Source organism: Dreissena polymorpha, chromosome 2, assembly GCF_020536995.1.
Source record: "Dreissena polymorpha isolate Duluth1 chromosome 2, UMN_Dpol_1.0, whole genome shotgun sequence".
In the NCBI taxonomy this organism is placed as follows: Eukaryota; Metazoa; Mollusca; class Bivalvia; order Myida; family Dreissenidae; genus Dreissena; species Dreissena polymorpha.
Window position 1 is genome coordinate 100812762 of NC_068356.1, and position 23017 is coordinate 100835778.

The following is a 23017-nucleotide window of genomic DNA, read 5'->3' on the forward strand; positions in this document are numbered from 1 at the left end:
GCAAACCTCAGGGGGTAGAGTTTCTCTCTGTAAAACATTTTGGGACGTTAATCATAAGCAAGACTTTATGGACTCAGACAGTGGGTTAAGTTCAATGTGCAATGAACCAGTCAGGATCACTAAGAGAGGAAACCCAGACCGCCGTGATCTCAGCCCTTGTTCAGTGGCAAGTACCGAGTCCAGCGAGTCAGTCATCTGCCTAAATTTGTTGACTTGACACCCGTGACCAGTTCTGTACAACGTCCCATACCCTGTAGGTCCAAAATGTCTTTGATGTCCATCAATCAAAACTCTGGTCTAAACATTGAAACATCTAAATCTCAGTATTGAAAGAGCAGGCTTATGTTGGAAATATACATGTATCTAGACTTGAGACAAGAGTGGATTCTGAGACTAAAGTGAATTCGGAAAAGCACATCAAGATGTTTGTGATTCAGCTAATTCTATGAGTCTGGAGCCAGGCTTTGACTTGCCATCTGTGGTGGTTGTCCCCTGTACGAAATTGAATGGGATTGTGTCATCTATTAAACCCATCAACAGTATTCTGTAAACCCAATTAAAACCTTGCCAGAAACAGTTCCATCTGGTCCATTGCCTGAAAAATTATGAAATTCAATCTAGTGTCACAACAGCCCGGGAAGGCTCTTTACCCCAAAGAAATGAAATAGACCTTATGCAACCAGAATCACAAGTGATTACTAAAATATCAAAACCTCTTACAGTTCAAGTCCCATCTGAAAGCATCAGACGCTCTTATAATTCCACTCCTAAATCTGGAAGTGCTTCTAGTCAGTCGAGTCGATTTAAATTGCCGCCATTTTCGGGCCTAAACAAGAAGAAAACGACAATTGATCGAAATGCATTCTATACACTAGAAAAGCAAAAGGTTGCAAACCAAGAAAACGTAAAGCTGAATGAGGCCTCTTCATTGAGTCAAGTGAAACAATACTTGTTGACACGCACAGCTGGAACTGCAAGAACGAAATTTGAAGGTTTAAACTTGAAATCCAATGTGGACAGTTCCTCTTTGTTGTCCAGTATTAAGTCAATCACATGAACAATTGGCAAGTAGTATAAACATGCATAACATCAGCAAATTCGGAAAATAATTCTAGTCAAAATGGTGTTAATATGCGAAGCGCAATGTCTTCCATCCTAACAAAGAGAAAAAGCTTTTCAAATATGTCAGATTTCCACCATGTTGATAATAAAAAACCCAGAGAAGAAACAAGCACAAACAATGAAACCAATTCTTTGAAGGAGAATTTCCCTAACAAAAGAACTATTCACAAATCAGAAAACAGACTGTTAAGCCTGGTTATACGGGTAAAAACAAGTCAATGGTTGATAAATGGGCCACAGACTCAATGAACATCACAGGTCACTCTGATACTCCAGAATTCTTGAGGAATTCATTCGTTCCCACGGCAACCGAAAAAGATCTCATGGTTGGTTCAGATACCGTTTTACAAGACCTGTACGACGCACTGAACATTCCCTACAACCATGTGCAGGACACTATGACCAGCATCATGTCAGATGTGGATGACATTCTACAGTTTGTAGATGCCAACGATGCCTTCAGAGACGACATGCGGGCAACCTCGCCAGAATCCTGCAGGTCTATACCTGTCTTCAAAGAGCACTTTAAAACTGATTGGTAAGACTCTTTTTATTGTTTATAACTCAGGTATGCACTTTGTTACCCTCGTTTTTGCTCAGAAAATCTAATTTAATTAAAGACCTTTGATTTTAAGTTTTAAGGGCTACATTTCCAATCCTAAAATACAGATGAGCATCAAACAGTTTAAAACCTGATCAGACTGCGAGTTACTGGCAGGCTGTTCTGGTTCTAGGCTGATGCATATAGCCATTTGTGCTTTGCTTTTGAGCATGAAGTCTGTATAAGTACATTTTTAGCAGCCAGTAAAACATCAATTTCTTTTTAAATTGACTAAGTCTTGAACCAAACTTTAACTTGAATCCATATTTTTCTTCCATCTTTCTAAAAAGCTTGCATCATTGTTGCATATAAGCCTTATTATTTAATCAGGCTCAAAATAAATTAAGGATGTAAAAAAAATCATTTTTGTTATAATACAGCAACATGACATTTGTTTATGCCTCAACTGGTCTGACATTTTGTCTAAATAAAACTATTTTCACATTTCTCATTCGATTAGATATAAACTTAAAATATGTAATCACTAATAAATCACTATTAAGTGTATACATGTATGTGCAACTCCATTTTTTCATGGCGAGTGATACGCATACATTATGCCTGAGTTTGCCTTTGAACATAAATGACAGTGTTGTAGGGACATTAATTATGTTAGTGAAAAACTGTAATACAGTGCTGGTAATTGTACACAAAAGCAGCAGAATAATAACTGGACAGTGCATTCAATGTGTATTAAATTTGTTTTAGTGATATACATGTTTATATAATACACATGTTTGTGTTGTCATGTCAGTACAATTTATTTTTGTACTATGCAATGTACAATTATTTAATTATATGATTGCAACACGATTGATGAAACTTTGTCAACAAAGGTTTGTTTTCAGTCACCGAGATGAAGAGCAGAATTCATTATACCATAACTTTGTATTCAAGCTTGTATTTATGGTGTGGCCAGTGTTTAAAGCTATCTTCTGCAATATGAAAATTTTGTTTTTATGCATCATTTCTGGAAAAGTGCTGGAAGACCTGATCAAGATGGAAGAACCATAACTGTGTTTTATCGTTTATTATTTTATTCGGCATTTGCCCTAGATTTGATCATGTAATATTGTTCACTTTAGATTAATGCAGAAGTTGCCCTCGCTTTTGCTGGAAGAAGTATAAGTGCTTGTATAAAAACCATAACTTTGTTATTCAGTAATTTATAAAGATGTAATTGCTCTCATTGTTCTTTATTTCTGCATTGATATTACTGCATAATAAACGCTTCTCTTACATGATAATATTGAAAAGATTGTTGAACCATCTCAACTTAGCAGTGCATCAAGGGTCATGAACTAAGCAGGGCTTCTTTGACTGATTTCCTGATTTTTATAGCTGTTATTCTGCCATATTCCGTTTGGTAAAAGCATCTCCTTTTAAACCTTCAGACATCATGAAGTATTTAGAAGTTCTAATATCCATTTACTGATATGTTATTGTTAAAGATTTTCTGTTTTATGCAAGTTTTATCAATTATTATTCTATTGCAATAAATCAATTCTTGATAAATCTTTTAAATTGAATGTAAATTGATGCTAAGATTCCCAATTTCACGGGTAAAAGTCATTAAAAAAAATGGGTAAAGAAAGCCCTGTGAATCAATATTTAATTATTAATCGAGGATCGAAGATGAAGCATTTTGTTGTATTGTCCTTTCTGTTTGAGCATTTACAATGTACTTATTGCGTAACAGTTTTTTACCTGCAATTGCTTGAGGTTCTGCATATTTAGTAGGGCCATTGCCCCAAGTTTACTATTTCTTTAATAAAACAGTTTAAGGTCCATCTCCTTTGACTAACATTGTTTCCTTGTTTATTAACATGTAAAACCGGTATAAATTATATTTCCTTGTTTGAGCAATTGTTGCATCTTTGATTGTCAATTATCCACTTATAATTTGTAATGGGGCAGATTTAAGCTCACCTTTTGTGATTGCTTTTTGTCAGTTGTGGTCCTTAAAATATTCTTTTTAATCATCAAATAGCTAATGACCAAGCGTTAGGTTACAATGAACATGTTTTACCCAAGCTGTATGAATTATAACTTTGAAACTGGGTCATGCATCGTCACAGCATTGTTAAAATCTAGGTCAAATTCTCATGAAAAGAAACAAATGTTTACCGCTCAAGATGTCAATCTTGTCAATAGAACTTTTAAGACATTATTGAAGTGCATTCAAACTGAGTCTTTGTCATAAATATTTGTCTTTCTGATTAAATCAATGCTTCATTCGGCAATTGTTCTGCTCCTGGACCATTAAAAAACATGTGTGGGTGTGGATATTTTCCTCAAATGGTTGAAGAAGGGTTTGGAATTATGTGAGTCCCAAAAATGCATTGAAAATGCTCAAAAAATAGTATCGTTTAAATTTTATTTGGACTCATTCTTTCAATTTGGGGACTCATAGATTTGAAAGTTATTGAGGCCAAGGATTTCAGATGATAAAATTTGTAAAAATATCACTGATTGGTCACATTTCGTGCAAGTAAACTTTGTTTTATGATATGGTAAATGTAATATTTTGTTTGAACATTTTATATCACGGCTGATAGGGCTTGCAGACGGTATATAAAAAAACTGTTAAAAACTTATGAACACTCTAGAGGGAATATTTATTGCACAACTTTGTCAGGAAAATTGTTCCAATAATATTTATGGCAAGTTAAAAATTAGGCTATGTGGGGTAAAAAAAATCAAAACTACGTGATAAAATGAAGAAAAGACCAAACAGTCTTGAAGTCATTGCAAATTTTCTTGAAACTTATTCGTACACTTGTTTAAAACATTTCAGTGTAGTCACTGCTGGATACTATGATAATTAAAGGTACATTTGTACACCTAGTTTAAAAGCCTTTATATTATGAACTCAGGTGAGCAACCAAGGGTCATCATGGCCTCTTGTTATATGAAGAAAAGCAATTATTGTTTAAATTCTTCTTTGTTTTCAGCATGGTCCGTATACCCGGTCGAAATTCAGCTTAAATTTGGTGCAGATGGAAAGAAAGATTGATGTTCTTGCTGAATTACTTTGCCAGTACTTAGTCTGTCATTGCAACCTCAAAACAGTGTGTTCAGTTACGTAGCGGACACAATGTTTTCATTCTGCATACACGTGTACAATATTATTAGCCTAGTTACAAATAGCTGTTTTGCTGGCTGTTGCAAGCTGTGGCTATATAATTTTGCCTCCAGTTCTCATGCTCACTTTGGTGCATTATAATTACACAAGTTCAGACAACTCTACCTTCGATATCCGGTTGACTGACATGTACACTGGCATGTTATGATTTAAATTTTGTGTACAATTTGAAAAATTGAATTTAGATGTCTTTCTGCAATGTTGTTTGGTAAAGTAACTACAAATATGGAGATTTACATCTATTCTTAAGTTCTCAAACCGTTTTCTTTCTGTATTTCTTGTGCCAAATCAATTCTGTTGAGAATGAGAGCTTATTTCTTGTGGTCTAATGTCAGACTTAAAAATGCAGTTGTATTCTGGTAGATGTATTTCGTGATGTCACATAATTGATGTAGGTTCCCTTATGCAGCTGTTTGACGCTGTGAAGGCTGAGCGTTATCTAATTGTGAATCATGGATATATGCTTTTAATTATCAATTAAATACGACATGACGAAATGGTTAAATATGTTCACGTAAATAACGTAAAATGATAACGTTCTCTTGTGTATTTTATCTAGATAACAAAGATGATGATGGTGTTGTTGATGATGATAATGCTGGTGATGGTGATAACATGAAAATCACTGCAAATAAACTGGCGAGCACCAATATGGAACTATCCGGCCGTCCGGCCGTCAGTACAAGTTGAGTCGTCATGCATCCGTCTGTCTGTCGAAATGTGGATTGAACTAATGCATGACTGTACTTCGGTTCAAGCATTGGTTCAATTGAATCAGCGTAGAAGATCGTCCAAGAAAGCATTGTTAACTGTGTTTGCAATGTCAACAGTCCGTTCATGATGTGTGGTCGTCGCCATAGGTCGTGCGCTAGTCCGTCTGTCTGTTCAGATGGGTTTGAACCAATGCATGACTGTACTAAGGTTCAAGCATTGGTTCAATTGAATCAGCATAGAAGATCGTCCAAGAAAGCATTGTTAACTGTGTTTGCAATGTAAACAGTCCGTTCATGATGTGTGGTCGTCGCCATAGGTCGAGCGCTAGTCCGTCTGTCTGTTCGGATGGGTTTGAACCAATGCATGACTGTACTTTGGTTCAAGCATTGATTCAATTAAATCAGCGTAGAAGATCGTCCAAGAAAGCATTATTTACTGTGTTTGCCATGTCAACAGTCCATTCATGATGTGTGATCGTCACCATAGGTTTGTGTTGTCCGTCCGTCTGTTCGGATGGGGATTGAACCATGCCTGATTACGCACTACATGTACGTTTCAGGTATTGTTTAAATTGGTTCAACTTGAAAGGCTGTCTGTGGCTAGCCGATGTTGGTACTACATGTATCTTAGCAAATGTTAATGTTCATATGTTTCTTGACTAATACTTATGGCATTATAATTCATTAAATTCAAACAGAAAACTTCACAATTGAATTGTTGACACTTTTGGGGTGTATTTTTACCTGCAACAGTTTCTTGGCATTATGCTTGACTAAAACTTCTTTTCTTAACTTGACGTACATGTACATTTATGTGATTTCATTTTGAATGATTTTTGATGTTCACAAATGATGTAAGATTATCCAATGCTTAAGGCAGTTGTAATACCACCAAATCTGTCTGGAATGAGACAAACATAAACTCTGTGCTGTGGTAACACGGTGCCTATACCACGTGACTTTCGGATCTGTGTTGGGGGAATATCGCGCGACCCAGTTAACATTTTTAAGGGTCTCTTTTTAAATATTTTACCATTTTTAATGGAATAAAGTGGAGAGCCCACTAATTCGTAAGAGTTTTCTATAGGTATCATGATTTTTTTAAACAAATAAGATTATTTTTAGTAAAGAGCAACCGTGCGTTTGAACGGTAAGAAAAATGTCGGACCAGTGTGGGGACTTCATATTACAAACGCGCGGTTGCACTTTACAGAAAAAAATACTTATTTGTTTAAAAAGATCATGATACCTATAGAAACTCTCACGAATGAGCGGGCGCTCCACTTTATCCCATTAAAAAAATGGCGAAATATTTAAAAAGACATCATTAACAATTTTAAGTGGGTCGCCCTTTATTCTCCCTACACAGATCTTAAAAAGTCACGTGGTATAGGCACCGTGGGTAATGGATACACATTTATTTTTCATACTACAGTTTTCAATAGTCATATCACTGAAATGGCTTATGATTCCAATGTATGGATATACATTTTTGTTCAATTGGTAATTTATATTCATCTTCAGATTGCCAAGTAGGAGAACACATAACAAATGTAGAAAGGTTGCTTGTTAATACTATTGTCTTTTAAACACGAATCTGTTAACACATGCAATAAGGACTTGTTTTCTTATGTTGCTGAATTCAAACTTGAGGGTCTGTTGTTGTTATAAGAAATCTTTGTTATAATGTGTATATCATGTGTTGCAACCAAATATAAAATTGAAACAAAAAAACTATTTAGTGTTTGTTTTTATGTATGTTGGGTTTTCAGCTTGAAAAGTCCGAGTTACAATACTCACCTTAATTGTAGCATTGGCGTCTGGCAATGGTCAAGATTAATATAAGTGCTACATCTCCATATCATTGTTTCTACTATACAGATTTGATTGAAACTACAAGCATGTGTTCCGGTTTATTGTGTGAGATCAAAATGTGTACCTTCAATGTATCAGCATTATGCCTCCATGTTGTATTTGGAAATAAGTAACTGACCTGTAATTATGCAGGCACACAAGGGTCTCCCATGAATGTTAGACAATTTGTGGGCCGAGTTTGGAATATAGGTTAAGGCGTCACACAGTTGAATTCGAAGAAAAAACGTGCTACTACTCTACAGGCAACATTTATTTAAGTCACTAAATGTAGATGAAACTTAGTCGGAATGTTATATTGACAATATCTATGCGAAATTTGAATCTGTATCAACTGCGTTCAAAAACTTGTTCATCATGTAAAATTTTATTTTAAAAACTTTTTCATACTCTCGATGTTTACCTGAGTGTTCAATTTCTGTGTTATTGTTATTAATTGTTCTGATCCAGGGGTATTAATGTTCAGGATTTTCATGAATTCATGAATAGGCCCTCAATAACTGCTTTTGATATTGATATGAATTAGAGGATTTTTTTCCTGGTATTTTAAGATTTTTGTCACAAAATGTCATCCTAAACACAAATTATTGTACTTTGACATACCGTATTGTTAACATAATTAAATGAATTATTAACCCTCTTTTGAACTGGTCCCCCACATGCTAGGCTTATTTTCAGGATTTTAGATTTTGCCATTTGACACCCTGTTATCAGTGCGTTCCCCTTTTTGTGTGAAATTGCCTACATAAGCTAATGCTTTAAAACATACTCATGCAGTTTGAAAGAACTTTGCACATATATCCGCCATTTTAAGACGACTTTTCTGGTGTAGCACAAGTCACTCTGACTTGAAGGTCAAGGTTGCTCTTAGTGGTAATAGATAAATTAGACCATTCATAGATGGATTTTGCAATAACTTGGAACAATATTAAAGCATAATAAGACGATGTGTCACGATTAACAACCGACTTTATCTCAGAGGTCAAGGACAAACCTACAAGTCAAAGTTGGCTTCACACAATGGCTGCCACTACAATGGACAGCCCATATGGGGGGCATGCATGTTTTACAAACAGCCCTTGTTTCATATATGACTATAGTAAAACCTTGTTAACACTCTAGTTATGTTATAAAGTGCTGCTTGAATGTATTCTTACAATAAAGACAATGTTAAGTTAATATCCTTCCCATTTTGCATATTAAACTTGCAATAATCTATAGATTCTTAAAATTAAATAACACCATTAATTCATAACTCTTTAAATTTATTTATTTAATTCAGTTGCCCAATCTTCATGAACTGGTCAGAACATGTGTTTCCTGTGTAGTAAAGTTTGGTTTTATTATGTCATTATTATGTACCATTAACTGTATTATTTAATTTTTCACAGAATTTTCATAATTAACATAACTGTTTTAGTCATTATTACTTATGGTAAGCCTATCAACTAAGAGATAGCTGACAGAAAGACAACAGTGTACACAATTTTGCATTATCTATTCCCTGTTTAATCTGCTGAGTCATGTTTCCCAATCTATTTTACTTCTGCTCTAGAATTTGTTAGACCCCTTGGTTTCAAAACACTTAATACTTCAAAATGCATATTTTTCTAGTATAATGACATTTTGGCTAAGTTGTAATTTTCTTGTGTAAATCTGTACTTATTGTTTTGTCACATTTGTTATCAGTTTGTAGCAACATTAATCTATAATGGGAAACTATTACTGATAAAGCCATCTTTGAGAAATTCCCTGCAGATATGATCATTGCAGGTGTAACTTTTAACCCTTCAGCTTTCTAACTTTTCTAGCCAGGTAGTGTCTGATACAGTTAGAAAACCAGCATGAGTTGCCCTGAACAAATTGATAATGACCACAGACTGACAGAATCATGATTCCTATGTACATAATTACCTTCTCACTGTGCTCTATGCCAGATGTTAATATCAGTGGTCAGTAATACACGCTAGTTGAAGTGTTTGATATATTTTATTTCAAAGAAGGAGTATTAAATGCATGTTTTAACAATTAACAAAAAATATGTAATTTAAATGGGATCTTCATATCAAAACAAGATTCCATAATAATTCACTTATATAATCATATTTAAGATATGTTAACACATATCAAATCGATACTCTATGAAAATAATAAAGAAATAATTTCAATTAAAACTTTCTGGAGATAGAAATCAGAATCAAATAACCTTCAAAGTCAAGATTTACCTATCTTATTTGCAGAGTTCATTTATCAAGATTTAATCATTTTCAGGGCTTTATGTATTAAAACGATGTCAGAAATTGAAAATAAAAACGGTAATAAATGATACACAATATTAATGAAATGAAATATAAAATCGATACATTTTCATATTTTCTAAATTGTTTAGTGTAAAATAGCCTAATGTTGAATAATATGTTTATAAAATTATATTTAAGTAACGGCAATACCTTTAGTTAATTGAATTACAACCAATCAGTGGTGTCATCCTGACCGGTAATACCGGTAAGCGTTTTTCGAATAAATATTTCGGCATTACATAAGTGCCCACAAAGTAACATAACCCGTAACCATCCTGTAACCGGTTCACTTGCGTAAGCAAACGAGACCGCAATACCACACCTGGATACGACAGTTGAGTTTGAAAATGGTTTGGATCGGTAAAAAAATGGCCGCCATGGGGGTCTTTTTCCTTATATTTATATAGAGAAAAAGCTTGTGAAACACTCTTAAAGTCACATTTTTTGCCTAATCATCATGAAATTTTGTCAAAACATTAGCTATGTGTATGTCTCGAACAAGTTTGAAAATGGTCCTGATAAGTGGAAAAACATGGGCACCAGATGGTGGGGCAGTTTTCTTTATATGTATAAAGTGAAAACATGTGAACAGTCTAGAAGACACAGTATCTTCATGAAATTTGGACATATCTTGAAAGAGTTCAAAAATGGTTCAGGTCTGTTAAAAAACATGGCCGCCAGGGGGCCATTTGTTGTTCATTCTTCATGAAACTTGGTTAGAACATTATTGTGTTTCATTGATATCTTGGGCTGCAAAGAACAGGTAATTTCTTTTTATCTCAGGTGAGCGACTTTGGACCTTTCAGGCCCTCTTGTTTGTTTATTATGTCAATATTATATTAACTTAGGTTTAACACATTGTAAAGGAAAATGAACATAATGCTGAAATTTATTGTTTTATTTTTCATTGATGGTTCTGACCTTTAACAATGGAAATTTTAGGCTGTCATTTGAGAAAAATATATACTTTTTGAGATCAGAGTTATGTACCCGTTAGCTTAACATTTTAAGTTCGAATAGGTCTGAAGCAAAATATAAAAAGCACTGCATAGTGTACACTGACAAGACAGCCACAAACTCTAGAAACTATGCCTCTAGATTGTATTTTGCCTTAGTGAAATGCTTCATTCAAATGAAACAGTATAAATATATTTCAATTTTATTTTAGCCTTAAACAGTATAACTATGTATTACAATTATATTTTAGCATTTAGCATTATCATCTATAATTCATCCATGTTTGTTTCAGTTTTGAGTACAAGTGTTCTTGCTGCGAGTACACAGAGAGCCACAGCTTCGAGAACTTGCTGCCAACCTTTCCAGAACTGTGGACAACTTTTCCATTTCCTCGCCTTCCCACAAGAAAAAGTGCCCAGAGTGTGGAAACTCAGAGGATGTTCGGACCATGGTGTATAAAGAGTAAGCACTTGAAGCGAACACTTGTTAATGGATGAAAAAAATCTATTGAAGTTTTGTTTTATTAGTGGAAAACAATCCTGATGATTAGAATCATTTTCTATTTGTATAGAAAAATTGTATAGCCAGTCAGTGGTATTTAAGATAAAATTTGGGAGCCGCTCAGCAAAGCCATTTCGCAGTGGAAAAATAATATATTTTCCCCAAATTAAATATACAATTTCCAAATTGAAGGTTCCATAAATAAAAGGTTTCCATAAATAAGTCTCAAGATTGTGTTCTGTTCATCTCCTATTAAGCTCTATAAGTTGAACCTTGGTAAAAATAATATTGTTATCACTTGTATTTTCAATAATATTGTTACCACTTGTATTTTTCAATAATATTGTTACCACTTGTATTTTCAATAATATTGTTATCACTTGTATTTTCAATAATATTGTTATCACTTGTATTTTCAATAATATTGTTATCACTTGTATTTTCAATAATATTGTTATCACTTCTATTTTCAATAATATTGTTATCTCTTGTATTTTCAATTTTAAAGCATATGTAGGCCTAAAAACAACAACACTTATTTCCAAATTTAAGTCAAAATACTGCTATTTTTCCCAATTCAAAGGGACCTGACCTTAGTCCCAAAATGGTGGGGAAAAACACACTGCCAGTACAATAAGTAAATCAATAAGTCACTGCCAGTAGTGATTTGCAGTTATCAGAATATCGTATGTCACTTTAAGATGGCATTAAGAATCAAGTGATTTGCTTGTATGTACATGTAGGTAATGTAGTATTATCTTCAACCTCCTATCTGTATGACCTGTTATAAGAGATATCAAGATAAGAAAATAGTTCATAAAATGGCATATTGAGCTGCTTTAACACTGGAGCTATTTACATGTTCACTTGACATACCTAATTTCAATGGTTCGATATATCATTCATTGTCTATTTTTAGCATTCCTGATGCACTGCTGATGCACTTTACGTCTGGATTACCCAGCATGCCCCTGTCGATCTTCAACTGAATCACCATGGAAATACGTACGCAGTGACGGGCTTGGTGCAATATCAAGAGGGGACAGACGTACCAAACCATTTTGTGGCTTGGCTGAGGAATCCTGATGGTGAGAAGGGGTTTTTCATTTCGTAAATTTTTTCTTGATTTTTTTTCACGAAAGCTTAATGTAATTTTTCTGCAATTGTTTTTTAACATGTTTTGGACTTAATAATGCAGTGATTTGAGTAAATGCTTATATAACAGTGGGTAAATATGCATAATAAAGTGCAAGTTTAAGTCCCAATGAGTTGCAGGAAACCTTGACTGAAATTGTTATTAATACCCTGAAATATTTACGTCATTCATTTTCTGGAGAATTATCTCTATGATTTGAAATACACTTGTACCTGTGCCATTTAAGTACATTTTATGTAAAAGGATTGACAGTGTATGATTTGATTATCTTGAAATGTTTTTTTTTTGCAGTAGGGTGGCATATAGCAGTCGCACTCTGCCCGTCTGTCTGTCCTTAACACTTTTGCGTTTGGGTTTCGAAAAATGCGCGTAACTTCTATGTGCCTTCAGATGTAACCTTCATATTTGGTATGCATGTGTAAATGGACATGGCCTTTCCATATGCACACAAATTTTTACCCTCTTGACCTTGAGCTTAGGGTCCATGTTAAGGTTTCGAAATCTGCGTTTAGGTTTCAAAAAAGCATTTTTCGGCGGCATATGTCTTCTCATGGAGACAGCCCTTGTTTATTATGACTATCTGCAAGATTACTGTTGTTCCAGACAACATGTGGATGAAGTGTGATGACCTTGACGGCTCAGTGTGCGCCTTCAACCACTCCCAGCCGTCTGTCCCATCGTCACAGGTGCACATCGTTATGTGGGAAAAGGTCATCCCAAAGACTCGAACCTGTCGCCAGCTTACCATGGTGCCTGACCATGACAACAGTATAAGTTTCCATGACGATGTTAAAATCTTCTGAAAACAGACAACTGTGGTGTCGATGATAGAAATCCTGACGAGGCTAACTTTTCTCAAAGAAAGGGCACTAAAATGACATTGTATGAGCCATTTAAGTTCGGGGGAACGCGGAACTTAGCACAGGGTTCTCAAAGCAGTGATGCGTATAAAAGTAGTGACCCAGAGCAAACCTCAGGGGGTAGAGTTTCTCTTGTAAAACAGTTTGTGGACGTTAATCATAAGCAAGACTTTATGGACTCAGACAGTGGGTTAAGTTCAATGTGCAATGAACCAGTCAGGATCACTAAGAGGAGGAGGAAACCAGACCGCCGTGATCTCAGCCCTTGTTCAGTGGCAAGTACCGAGTCCAGCGAGTCAGTTCATCTGCCTAAATTTGTTGACTTGACACCCGTGACCAGTTCTGTACAACGTCCCATACCCTGTAGGTCCAAAATGTCTTTGATGTCCATCAATCAAAACTCTGGTCTAAACATTGAAACATCTAAATCTTCAGTATTGAAAGAGCAGGCTTATGTTGGAAATATACATGTATCTAGACTTGAGACAAGAGTGGATTCTGAGACTAAAGTGAATTCGGAAAAAGCACATCAAGATGTTTGTGATTCAGCTAATTCTATGAGTCTGGAGCCAGGCTTTGACTTGCCATCTGTGGTGGTTGTCCCCTGTACGAAATTGAATGGGATTGTGTCATCTATTAACCCATCAACAGTATTCTGTAAACCAATTAAAACCTTGCCAGAAACAGTTCCATCTGGTCCATTGCCTGAAAAATGTATTGAAATTCAATCTAGTGTCACAACAGCCCGGGAAGGCTCTTTACCCCCAAAGAAATGAAATAGACCTTATGCAACCAGAATCACAAGTGATTACTAAAATATCAAAACCTCTTACAGTTCAAGTCCCATCTGAAAGCATCAGACGCTCTTATAATTCCACTCCTAAATCTGGAAGTGCTTCTAGTCAGTCGAGTCGATTTAAATTGCCGCCATTTTCGGGCCTAAACAAGAAGAAAACGACAATTGATCGAAATGCATTCTATACACTAGAAAAGCAAAAGGTTGCAAACCAAGAAAACGTAAAGCTGAATGAGGCCTCTTCATTGAGTCAAGTGAAACAATACTTGTTGACACGCACAGCTGGAACTGCAAGAACGAAATTTGAAGGTTTAAACTTGAAATCCAATGTGGACAGTTCCTCTTGTTGTCCAGTATTAAGTCAATCACATGAACAATTGGCAAGTAGTATAAACATGCATAATACATCAGCAAATTCGGAAAATAATTCTAGTCAAAATGGTGTTAATATGCGAAGCGCAATGTCTTCCATCCTAACAAAGAGAAAAAGCTTTTCAAATATGTCAGATTTCCACCATGTTGATAATAAAAAACCCAGAGAAGAAACAAGCACAAACAATGAAACCAATTCTTTGAAGGAGAATTTCCCTAACAAGAAGAACTATTCACAAATCAGAAAACAGACTGTTAAGCCTGGTTATACGGGTAAAAACAAGTCAATGGTTGATAAATGGGCCACAGACTCAATGAACATCACAGGTCACTCTGATACTCCAGAATTCTTGAGGAATTCATTCGTTCCCACGGCAACCGAAAAAGATCTCATGGTTGGTTCAGATACCGTTTTACAAGACCTGTACGACGCACTGAACATTCCCTACAACCATGTGCAGGACACTATGACCAGCATCATGTCAGATGTGGATGACATTCTACAGTTTGTAGATGCCAACGATGCCTTCAGAGACGACATGCGGGCAACCTCGCCAGAATCCTGCAGGTCTATACCTGTCTTCAAAGAGCACTTTAAAACTGATTGGTAAGACTCTTTTTATTGTTTATAACTCAGGTATGCACTTTGTTACCCTCGTTTTTGCTCAGAAAATCTAATTTAATTAAAGACCTTTGATTTTAAGTTTTAAGGGCTACATTTCCAATCCTAAAATACAGATGAGCATCAAACAGTTTAAAACCTGATCAGACTGCGAGTTACTGGCAGGCTGTTCTGGTTCTAGGCTGATGCATATAGCCATTTGTGCTTTGCTTTTGAGCATGAAGTCTGTATAAGTACATTTTTAGCAGCCAGTAAAACATCAATTTCTTTTTAAATTGACTAAGTCTTGAACCAAACTTTAACTTGAATCCATATTTTTCTTCCATCTTTCTAAAAAGCTTGCATCATTGTTGCATATAAGCCTTATTATTTAATCAGGCTCAAAATAAATTAAGGATGTAAAAAAAATCAGTTTTTGTTATAATACAGCAACATGACATTTGTTTATGCCTCAACTGGTCTGACATTTTGTCTAAATAAAAACTATTTTCACATTTCTCATTCGATTAGATATAAACTTAAAATATGTAATCACTAATAAATCACTATTAAGTGTATACATGTATGTGCAACTCCATTTTTTCATGGCGAGTGATACGCATACATTTATGCCTGAGTTTGCCTTTGAACATAAATGACAGTGTTGTAGGGACATTAATTATGTTAGTGAAAAACTGTAATACAGTGCTGGTAATTGTACACAAAAGCAGCAGAATAATAACTGGACAGTGCATTCAATGTGTATTAAATTTGTTTTAGTGATATACATGTTTATATAATACACATGTTTGTGTTGTCATGTCAGTACAATTTATTTTTGTACTATGCAATGTACAATTATTTAATTATATGATTGCAACACGATTGATGAAACTTTGTCAACAAAGGTTTGTTTTCAGTCACCGAGATGAAGAGCAGAATTCATTTATACCATAACTTTGTATTCAAGCTTGTATTTATGGTGTGGCCAGTGTTTAAAGCTATCTTCTGCAATATGAAAATTATTGTTTATGCATCATTTCTGGAAAAGTGCTGGAAGACCTGATCAAGATGGAAGAACCATAACTGTGTTTTATCGTTTATTATTTTATTCGGCATTTGCCCTAGATTTGATCATGTAATATTGTTCACTTTAGATTAATGCAGAAGTTGCCCTCGCTTTTTGCTGGAAGAAGTATAAGTGCTTGTATAAAAACCATAACTTTGTTATTCAGTAATTTATAAAGATGTAATTGCTCTCATTGTTCTTTATTTCTGCATTGATATTACTGCATAATAAACGCTTCTCTTACATGATAATATTGAAAAGATTGTTGAACCATCTCAACTTAGCAGTGCATCAAGGGTCATGAACTAAGCAGGGCTTCTTTGACTGATTTCCTGATTTTATAGCTGTTATTCTGCCATATTCCGTTTGGTAAAAGCATCTCCTTTTAAACCTTCAGACATCATGAAGTATTTAGAAGTTCTAATATCCATTTACTGATATGTTATTGTTAAAGATTTTCTGTTTTATGCAAGTTTTATCAATTATTATTCTATTGCAATAAATCAATTCTTGATAAATCTTTTAAATTGAATGTAAATTGATGCTAAGATTCCCAATTTCACGGGTAAAGTCATTAAAAAAAATGGGTAAAGAAAGCCCTGTGAATCAATATTTAATTATTAATCGAGGATCGAAGATGAAGCATTTTGTTGTATTGTCCTTTCTGTTTGAGCATTTACAATGTACTTATTGCGTAACAGTTTTTTACCTGCAATTGCTTGAGGTTCTGCATATTTAGTAGGGCCATTGCCCCAAGTTTACTATTTCTTTAATAAAACAGTTTAAGGTCCATCTCCTTTGACTAACATTGTTTCCTTGTTTATTAACATGTAAAACCGGTATAAATTATATTTCCTTGTTTGAGCAATTGTTGCATCTTTGATTGTCAATTATCCACTTATAATTTGTAATGGGGCAGATTTAAGCTCACCTTTTGTGATTGCTTTTTGTCAGTTGTGGTCCTTAAAATATTCTTTTTAATCATCAAAATAGCTAATGACCAAGCGTTAGGTTACAATGAACATGTTTTACCCAAGCTGTATGAATTATAACTTTGAAACTGGGTCATGCATCGTCACAGCATTGTTAAAATCTAGGTCAAATTCTCATGAAAAGAAACAAATGTTTACCGCTCAAGATGTCAATCTTGTCAATAGAACTTTTAAGACATTATTGAAGTGCATTCAAACTGAGTCTTTGTCATAAATATTTGTCTTTCTGATTAAATCAATGCTTCATTCGGCAATTGTTCTGCTCCTGGACCATTAAAAAACATGTGTGGGTGTGGATATTTTCCTCAAATGGTTGAAGAAGGGTTTGGAATTATGTGAGTCCCAAAAATGCATTGAAAATGCTCAAAAAATAGTATCGTTTAAATTTTATTTGGACTCATTCTTTCAATTTGGGGACTCATAGATTTGAAAGTTATTGAGGCCAAGGATTTCAGATGATAAAATTTGTAAAAATATCACTGATTGGTCACATTTCGTGCAAGTAAAACTTTGTTTTTATGATATGGTAAATGTAATATTTTGTTTGAACATTTTTATATCACGGCTGATAGGGCTTGCAGACGGTATATAAAAAAACTGTTAAAAACTTATGAACACTCTAGAGGGAATATTTATTGCACAACTTTGTCAGGAAAATTGTTCCAATAATATTTATGGCAAGTTAAAAATTAGGCTATGTGGGGTAAAAAAAAATCAAAACTACGTGATAAAATTGAAGAAAAGACCAAACAGTCTTGAAGTCATTGCAAATTTTCTTGAAACTTATTCGTACACTTGTTTAAAAACATTTCAGTGTAGTCACTGCTGGATACTATGATAATTAAAGGTACATTTGTACAACTCTAGTTAAAAGCCTTTATATTATGAACTCAGGTGAGCAACCAAGGGTCATCATGGCCCTCTTGTTATATGAAGAAAAGCAATTATTGTTTAAATTCTTCTTTGTTTTCAGCATGGTCCGTATACCCGGTCGAAATTCAGCTTAAATTTGGTGCAGATGGAAAGAAAGATTGATGTTCTTGCTGAATTACTTTGCCAGTACTTAGTCTGTCATTGCAACCTCAAAACAGTGTGTTCAGTTACGTAGCGGACACAATGTTTTCATTCTGCATACACGTGTACAATATTATTAGCCTAGTTACAAATAGCTGTTTTGCTGGCTGTTGCAAGCTGTGGCTATATAATTTTGCCTCCAGTTCTCATGCTCACTTTTGGTGCATTATAAATTACACAAGTTCAGACAACTCTACCTTCGATATCCGGTTGACTGACATGTACACTGGCATGTTATGATTTAAATTTTGTGTACAATTTGAAAAATTGAATTTAGATGTCTTTCTGCAATGTTGTTTGGTAAAGTAACTACAAATATGGAGATTTACATCTATTCTTAAGTTCTCAAACCGTTTTCTTTCTGTATTTCTTGTGCCAAATCAATTCTGTTGAGAATGAGAGCTTATTTCTTGTGGTCTAATGTCAGACTTAAAAATGCAGTTGTATTCTGGTAGATGTATTTCGTGATGTCACATAATTGATGTAGGTTCCCTTATGCAGCTGTTTGACGCTGTGAAGGCTGAGCGTTATCTAATTGTGAATCATGGATATATGCTTTTAATTATCAATTAAATACGACATGACGAAATGGTTAAATATGTTCACGTAAATAACGTAAAATGATAACGTTCTCTTGTGTATTTTATCTAGATAACAAAGATGATGATGGTGTTGTTGATGATGATAATGCTGGTGATGGTGATAACATGAAAATCACTGCAAATAAACTGTGCGAGCACCAATATGGAACTATCCGGCCGTCCGGCCGTCAGTACAAGTTGAGTCGTCATGCATCCGTCTGTCTGTCGAAATGTGGATTGAACTAATGCATGACTGTACTTCGGTTCAAGCATTGGTTCAATTGAATCAGCGTAGAAGATCGTCCAAGAAAGCATTGTTAACTGTGTTTGCAATGTCAACAGTCCGTTCATGATGTGTGGTCGTCGCCATAGGTCGTGCGCTAGTCCGTCTGTCTGTTCAGATGGGTTTGAACCAATGCATGACTGTACTAAGGTTCAAGCATTGGTTCAATTGAATCAGCATAGAAGATCGTCCAAGAAAGCATTGTTAACTGTGTTTGCAATGTAAACAGTCCGTTCATGATGTGTGGTCGTCGCCATAGGTCGAGCGCTAGTCCGTCTGTCTGTTCGGATGGGTTTGAACCAATGCATGACTGTACTTTGGTTCAAGCATTGATTCAATTAAATCAGCGTAGAAGATCGTCCAAGAAAGCATTATTTACTGTGTTTGCCATGTCAACAGTCCATTCATGATGTGTGATCGTCACCATAGGTTGTGTGTTGTCCGTCCGTCTGTTCGGATGGGGATTGAACCATGCCTGATTACGCACTACATGTACGTTTCAGGTATTGTTTAAATTGGTTCAACTTGAAAGGCTGTCTGTGGCTAGCCGATGTTGGTACTACATGTATCTTAGCAAATGTTAATGTTCATATGTTTCTTGACTAATACTTATGGCATTATAATTCATTAAATTCAAACAGAAAACTTCACAATTGAATTGTTGACACTTTTGGGGTGTATTTTTACCTGCAACAGTTTCTTGGCATTATGCTTGACTAAAACTTCTTTTCTTAACTTGACGTACATGTACATTTATGTGATTTCATTTTGAATGATTTTTGATGTTCACAAATGATGTAAGATTATCCAATGCTTAAGGCAGTTGTAATACCACCAAATCTGTCTGGAATGAGACAAACATAAACTCTGTGCTGTGGTAACACGGTGCCTATACCACGTGACTTTCGGATCTGTGTTGGGGGAATATCGCGCGACCCAGTTAACATTTTTAAGGGTCTCTTTTTAAATATTTTACCATTTTTAATGGAATAAAGTGGAGAGCCCACTAATTCGTAAGAGTTTTCTATAGGTATCATGATTTTTTTAAACAAATAAGATTATTTTTAGTAAAGAGCAACCGTGCGTTTGAACGGTAAGAAAAATGTCGGACCAGTGTGGGGACTTCATATTACAAACGCGCGGTTGCACTTTACAGAAAAAAATACTTATTTGTTTAAAAAGATCATGATACCTATAGAAAACTCTCACGAATGAGCGGGCGCTCCACTTTATCCCATTAAAAAAATGGCGAAATATTTAAAAAGACATCATTAACAATTTTAAGTGGGTCGCCCTTTATTCTCCCTACACAGATCTTAAAAAGTCACGTGGTATAGGCACCGTGGGTAATGGATACACATTTATTTTTCATACTACAGTTTTCAATAGTCATATCACTGAAATGGCTTATGATTCCAATGTATGGATATACATTTTTGTTCAATTGGTAATTTATATTCATCTTCAGATTGCCAAGTAGGAGAACACATAACAAATGTAGAAAGGTTGCTTGTTAATACTATTGTCTTTTAAACACGAATCTGTTAACACATGCAATAAGGACTTGTTTTCTTATGTTGCTGAATTCAAACTTGAGGGTCTGTTGTTGTTATAAGAATCTTTGTTATAATGTGTATATCATGTGTTGCAACCAAAATATAAAATTGAAACAAAAAAACTATTTAGTGTTTGTTTTTATGTATGTTGGGTTTTCAGCTTGAAAAGTCCGAGTTACAATACTCACCTTAATTGTAGCATTGGCGTCTGGCAATGGTCAAGATTAATATAAGTGCTACATCTCCATATCATTGTTTCTACTATACAGATTTGATTGAAACTACAAGCATGTGTTCCGGTTTATTGTGTGAGATCAAAATGTGTACCTTCAATGTATCAGCATTATGCCTCCATGTTGTATTTGGAAATAAGTAACTGACCTGTAATTATGCAGGCACACAAGGGTCTCCCATGAATGTTAGACAATTTGTGGGCCGAGTTGGAATATAGGTTAAGGCGTCACACAGTTGAATTCGAAGAAAAAACGTGCTACTACTCTACAGGCAACATTTATTTAAGTCACTAAATGTAGATGAAACTTAGTCGGAATGTTTATATTGACAATATCTATGCGAAATTTGAATCTGTATCAACTGCGTTCAAAAACTTGTTCATCATGTAAAATTTTATTTTAAAAACTTTTTCATACTCTCGATGTTTACCTGAGTGTTCAATTTCTGTGTTATTGTTATTAATTGTTCTGATCCAGGGGTATTAATGTTCAGGATTTTCATGAATTCATGAATAAGGCCCTCAATAACTGCTTTTGATATTGATATGAATTAGAGGATTTTTTTCCTGGTATTTTAAGATTTTTGTCACAAAATGTCATCCTAAACACAAATTATTGTACTTTGACATACCGTATTGTTAACATAATTAAATGAATTATTAACCCTCTTTTGGAACTGGTCCCCCACATGCTAGGCTTATTTTCAGGATTTTAGATTTTGCCATTTGACACCCCTGTTATCAGTGCGTTCCCCTTTTTGTGTGAAATTGCCTACATAAGCTAATGCTTTAAAACATACTCATGCAGTTTGAAAGAACTTTGCACATATATCCGCCATTTTAAGACGACTTTTCTGGTGTAGCACAAGTCACTCTGACTTGAAGGTCAAGGTTGCTCTTAGTGGTAATAGATAAATTAGACCATTCATAGATGGATTTTGCAATAACTTGGAACAATATTAAAGCATAATAAGACGATGTGTCACGATTAACAACCGACTTTATCTCAGAGGTCAAGGACAAACCTACAAGTCAAAGTTGGCTACACATATCTATTAAATACATGCCTCCGCCATACTTTTGACATATATTGACGGATTTCAAAATAACTTGGATAATGCAATCCAAAACGACCAAACTGCGATAAAGCTTGTCTCTCCCTTTTTCAAAGGTCAATGTCACACGTAAGAGTTCAGAGATAAAATGTTGCCCAAACCAGCTTTTTAAGACTGTTTATTTTCCATTAAGGATGGTATTTTGAGGGGAAAAACAAATATGATCAGCATAAGGAGACGGCATTATATGCGTAATAATCGTTTCCCAACCTTGAAGTTCAAGTCACAAATTGTGGTCAAACGTCAGTTGTGGTCATGAAATAGCTTGAATACACGGGCACTAGATGAGACAATATACGCTCCGTGCTTGAATATTGTTGTCTCGGTAATAACTTAGTCGTATATTTTATGGGTTGTAAAACGATTTTGAAAAATGTAATTCATCATAAGTCGATGTGTTGCGTTTTCAACTCATCTTCCTACCTAACAGGTTAAGGTCACACTTCAACCATAAAGGTTGGTTATAGAACAGGTTATTCGGACTGTGACTTTGTAATTCATTCTGCTCTTTTATAATAACTTGTCATGAATGATAACTAAGAAAACATGGCATTTCTGTGTAAATTATGTCTCTCTACCTCAGAGGTCAGGGTCACACTTTGAGGTCAACGATCGCATTTGTCTATAAGTGTTTTCATGTATTATTCTATTTTAAAACAACTTATTACAAATACGTCCTTATATAAGTCACCATCATTCTGACGGAAGGAGACCAAGTGTCACATGTATCAACTGTTTCACAAAATCAAAGGTCAAAGTCACATCTAGGGGTTAACAGTCAACATATGTTTGACATGGGCGTAGTTTAACAAAAAGTGATATTGTTTCGTCAGAAATAACAGACAACGGTGGGGAACGTTTAATGTGTGTATGTTGCATAAGTTAATCCTATATACCTGATATAACAAAGAAAAATGTGTTTACATCTGTTTTACTCTCGGCATGCAATCAATTCAAAACTATGTTATAATAAAATAACTAAAGCAAAACAATTTATGTAATTAACATTTTACACATTTAAACATCTTTTTTTGTAAAAAATGGGTAAGAATAGCATACAGTATTTCCATGAATTTATGATTGCCGAATAAACTATGTATATTTCTTCGAGACTATTTA

General features: G+C 34.8%; 1 protein-coding gene and 1 long non-coding RNA gene across 8 annotated transcripts; both read left to right on the forward strand.

Annotated features, from left to right (window-relative positions):
* Positions 1 to 1092: 1092 nt before the first annotated feature.
* LOC127868267 (uncharacterized) lies at positions 1093 to 21326 on the forward strand. 7 transcript variants are annotated; one of them, XR_008044051.1, is made up of 3 exons: positions 13165 to 15002; positions 18031 to 19084; positions 19255 to 20183. XR_008044051.1 is itself a non-coding variant. In XM_052409896.1 (2 exons), exons 1-2 carry the CDS (start codon positions 1341 to 1343, stop codon positions 18062 to 18064), a joined length of 354 nt encoding a protein of 117 aa, XP_052265856.1. In that variant the 5' UTR covers positions 1093 to 1340; the 3' UTR covers positions 18065 to 20179. The 7 variants fall into 7 exon arrangements, 5 of the variants coding, with proteins under 5 accessions (XP_052265856.1, XP_052265858.1, XP_052265857.1 ...); XR_008044053.1 differs by lacking the exon at positions 13165 to 15002 and adding an exon at positions 1093 to 1660 and having other exon boundaries at positions 18783 to 21326; XM_052409896.1 differs by lacking the exon at positions 13165 to 15002 and adding an exon at positions 1093 to 1660 and having other exon boundaries at positions 18031 to 20179.
* On the forward strand, positions 11029 to 13156 carry LOC127868272 (uncharacterized). Its single transcript, XR_008044059.1, has 3 exons — positions 11029 to 11172; positions 12131 to 12299; positions 12971 to 13156. It is a non-coding gene; the product is annotated as an uncharacterized LOC127868272 (long non-coding RNA).
* Positions 21327 to 23017: the final 1691 nt, after the last annotated feature.

What these genes read in the sequence shown, in the direction of transcription:
- LOC127868267 (XM_052409894.1), top strand. Translation starts at nt 13,846, where the DNA reads ATGGGATTGTGTCATCTATTAACCCATCAACAGTATTCTGTAAACCAA. An exon ending in GAGCACTTTAAAACTGATTG is followed by an intron (nt 15,003 to 18,030) that starts GTAAGACTCTTT and finishes CTTTGTTTTCAG; the next exon opens with CATGGTCCGTATACCCGGTC.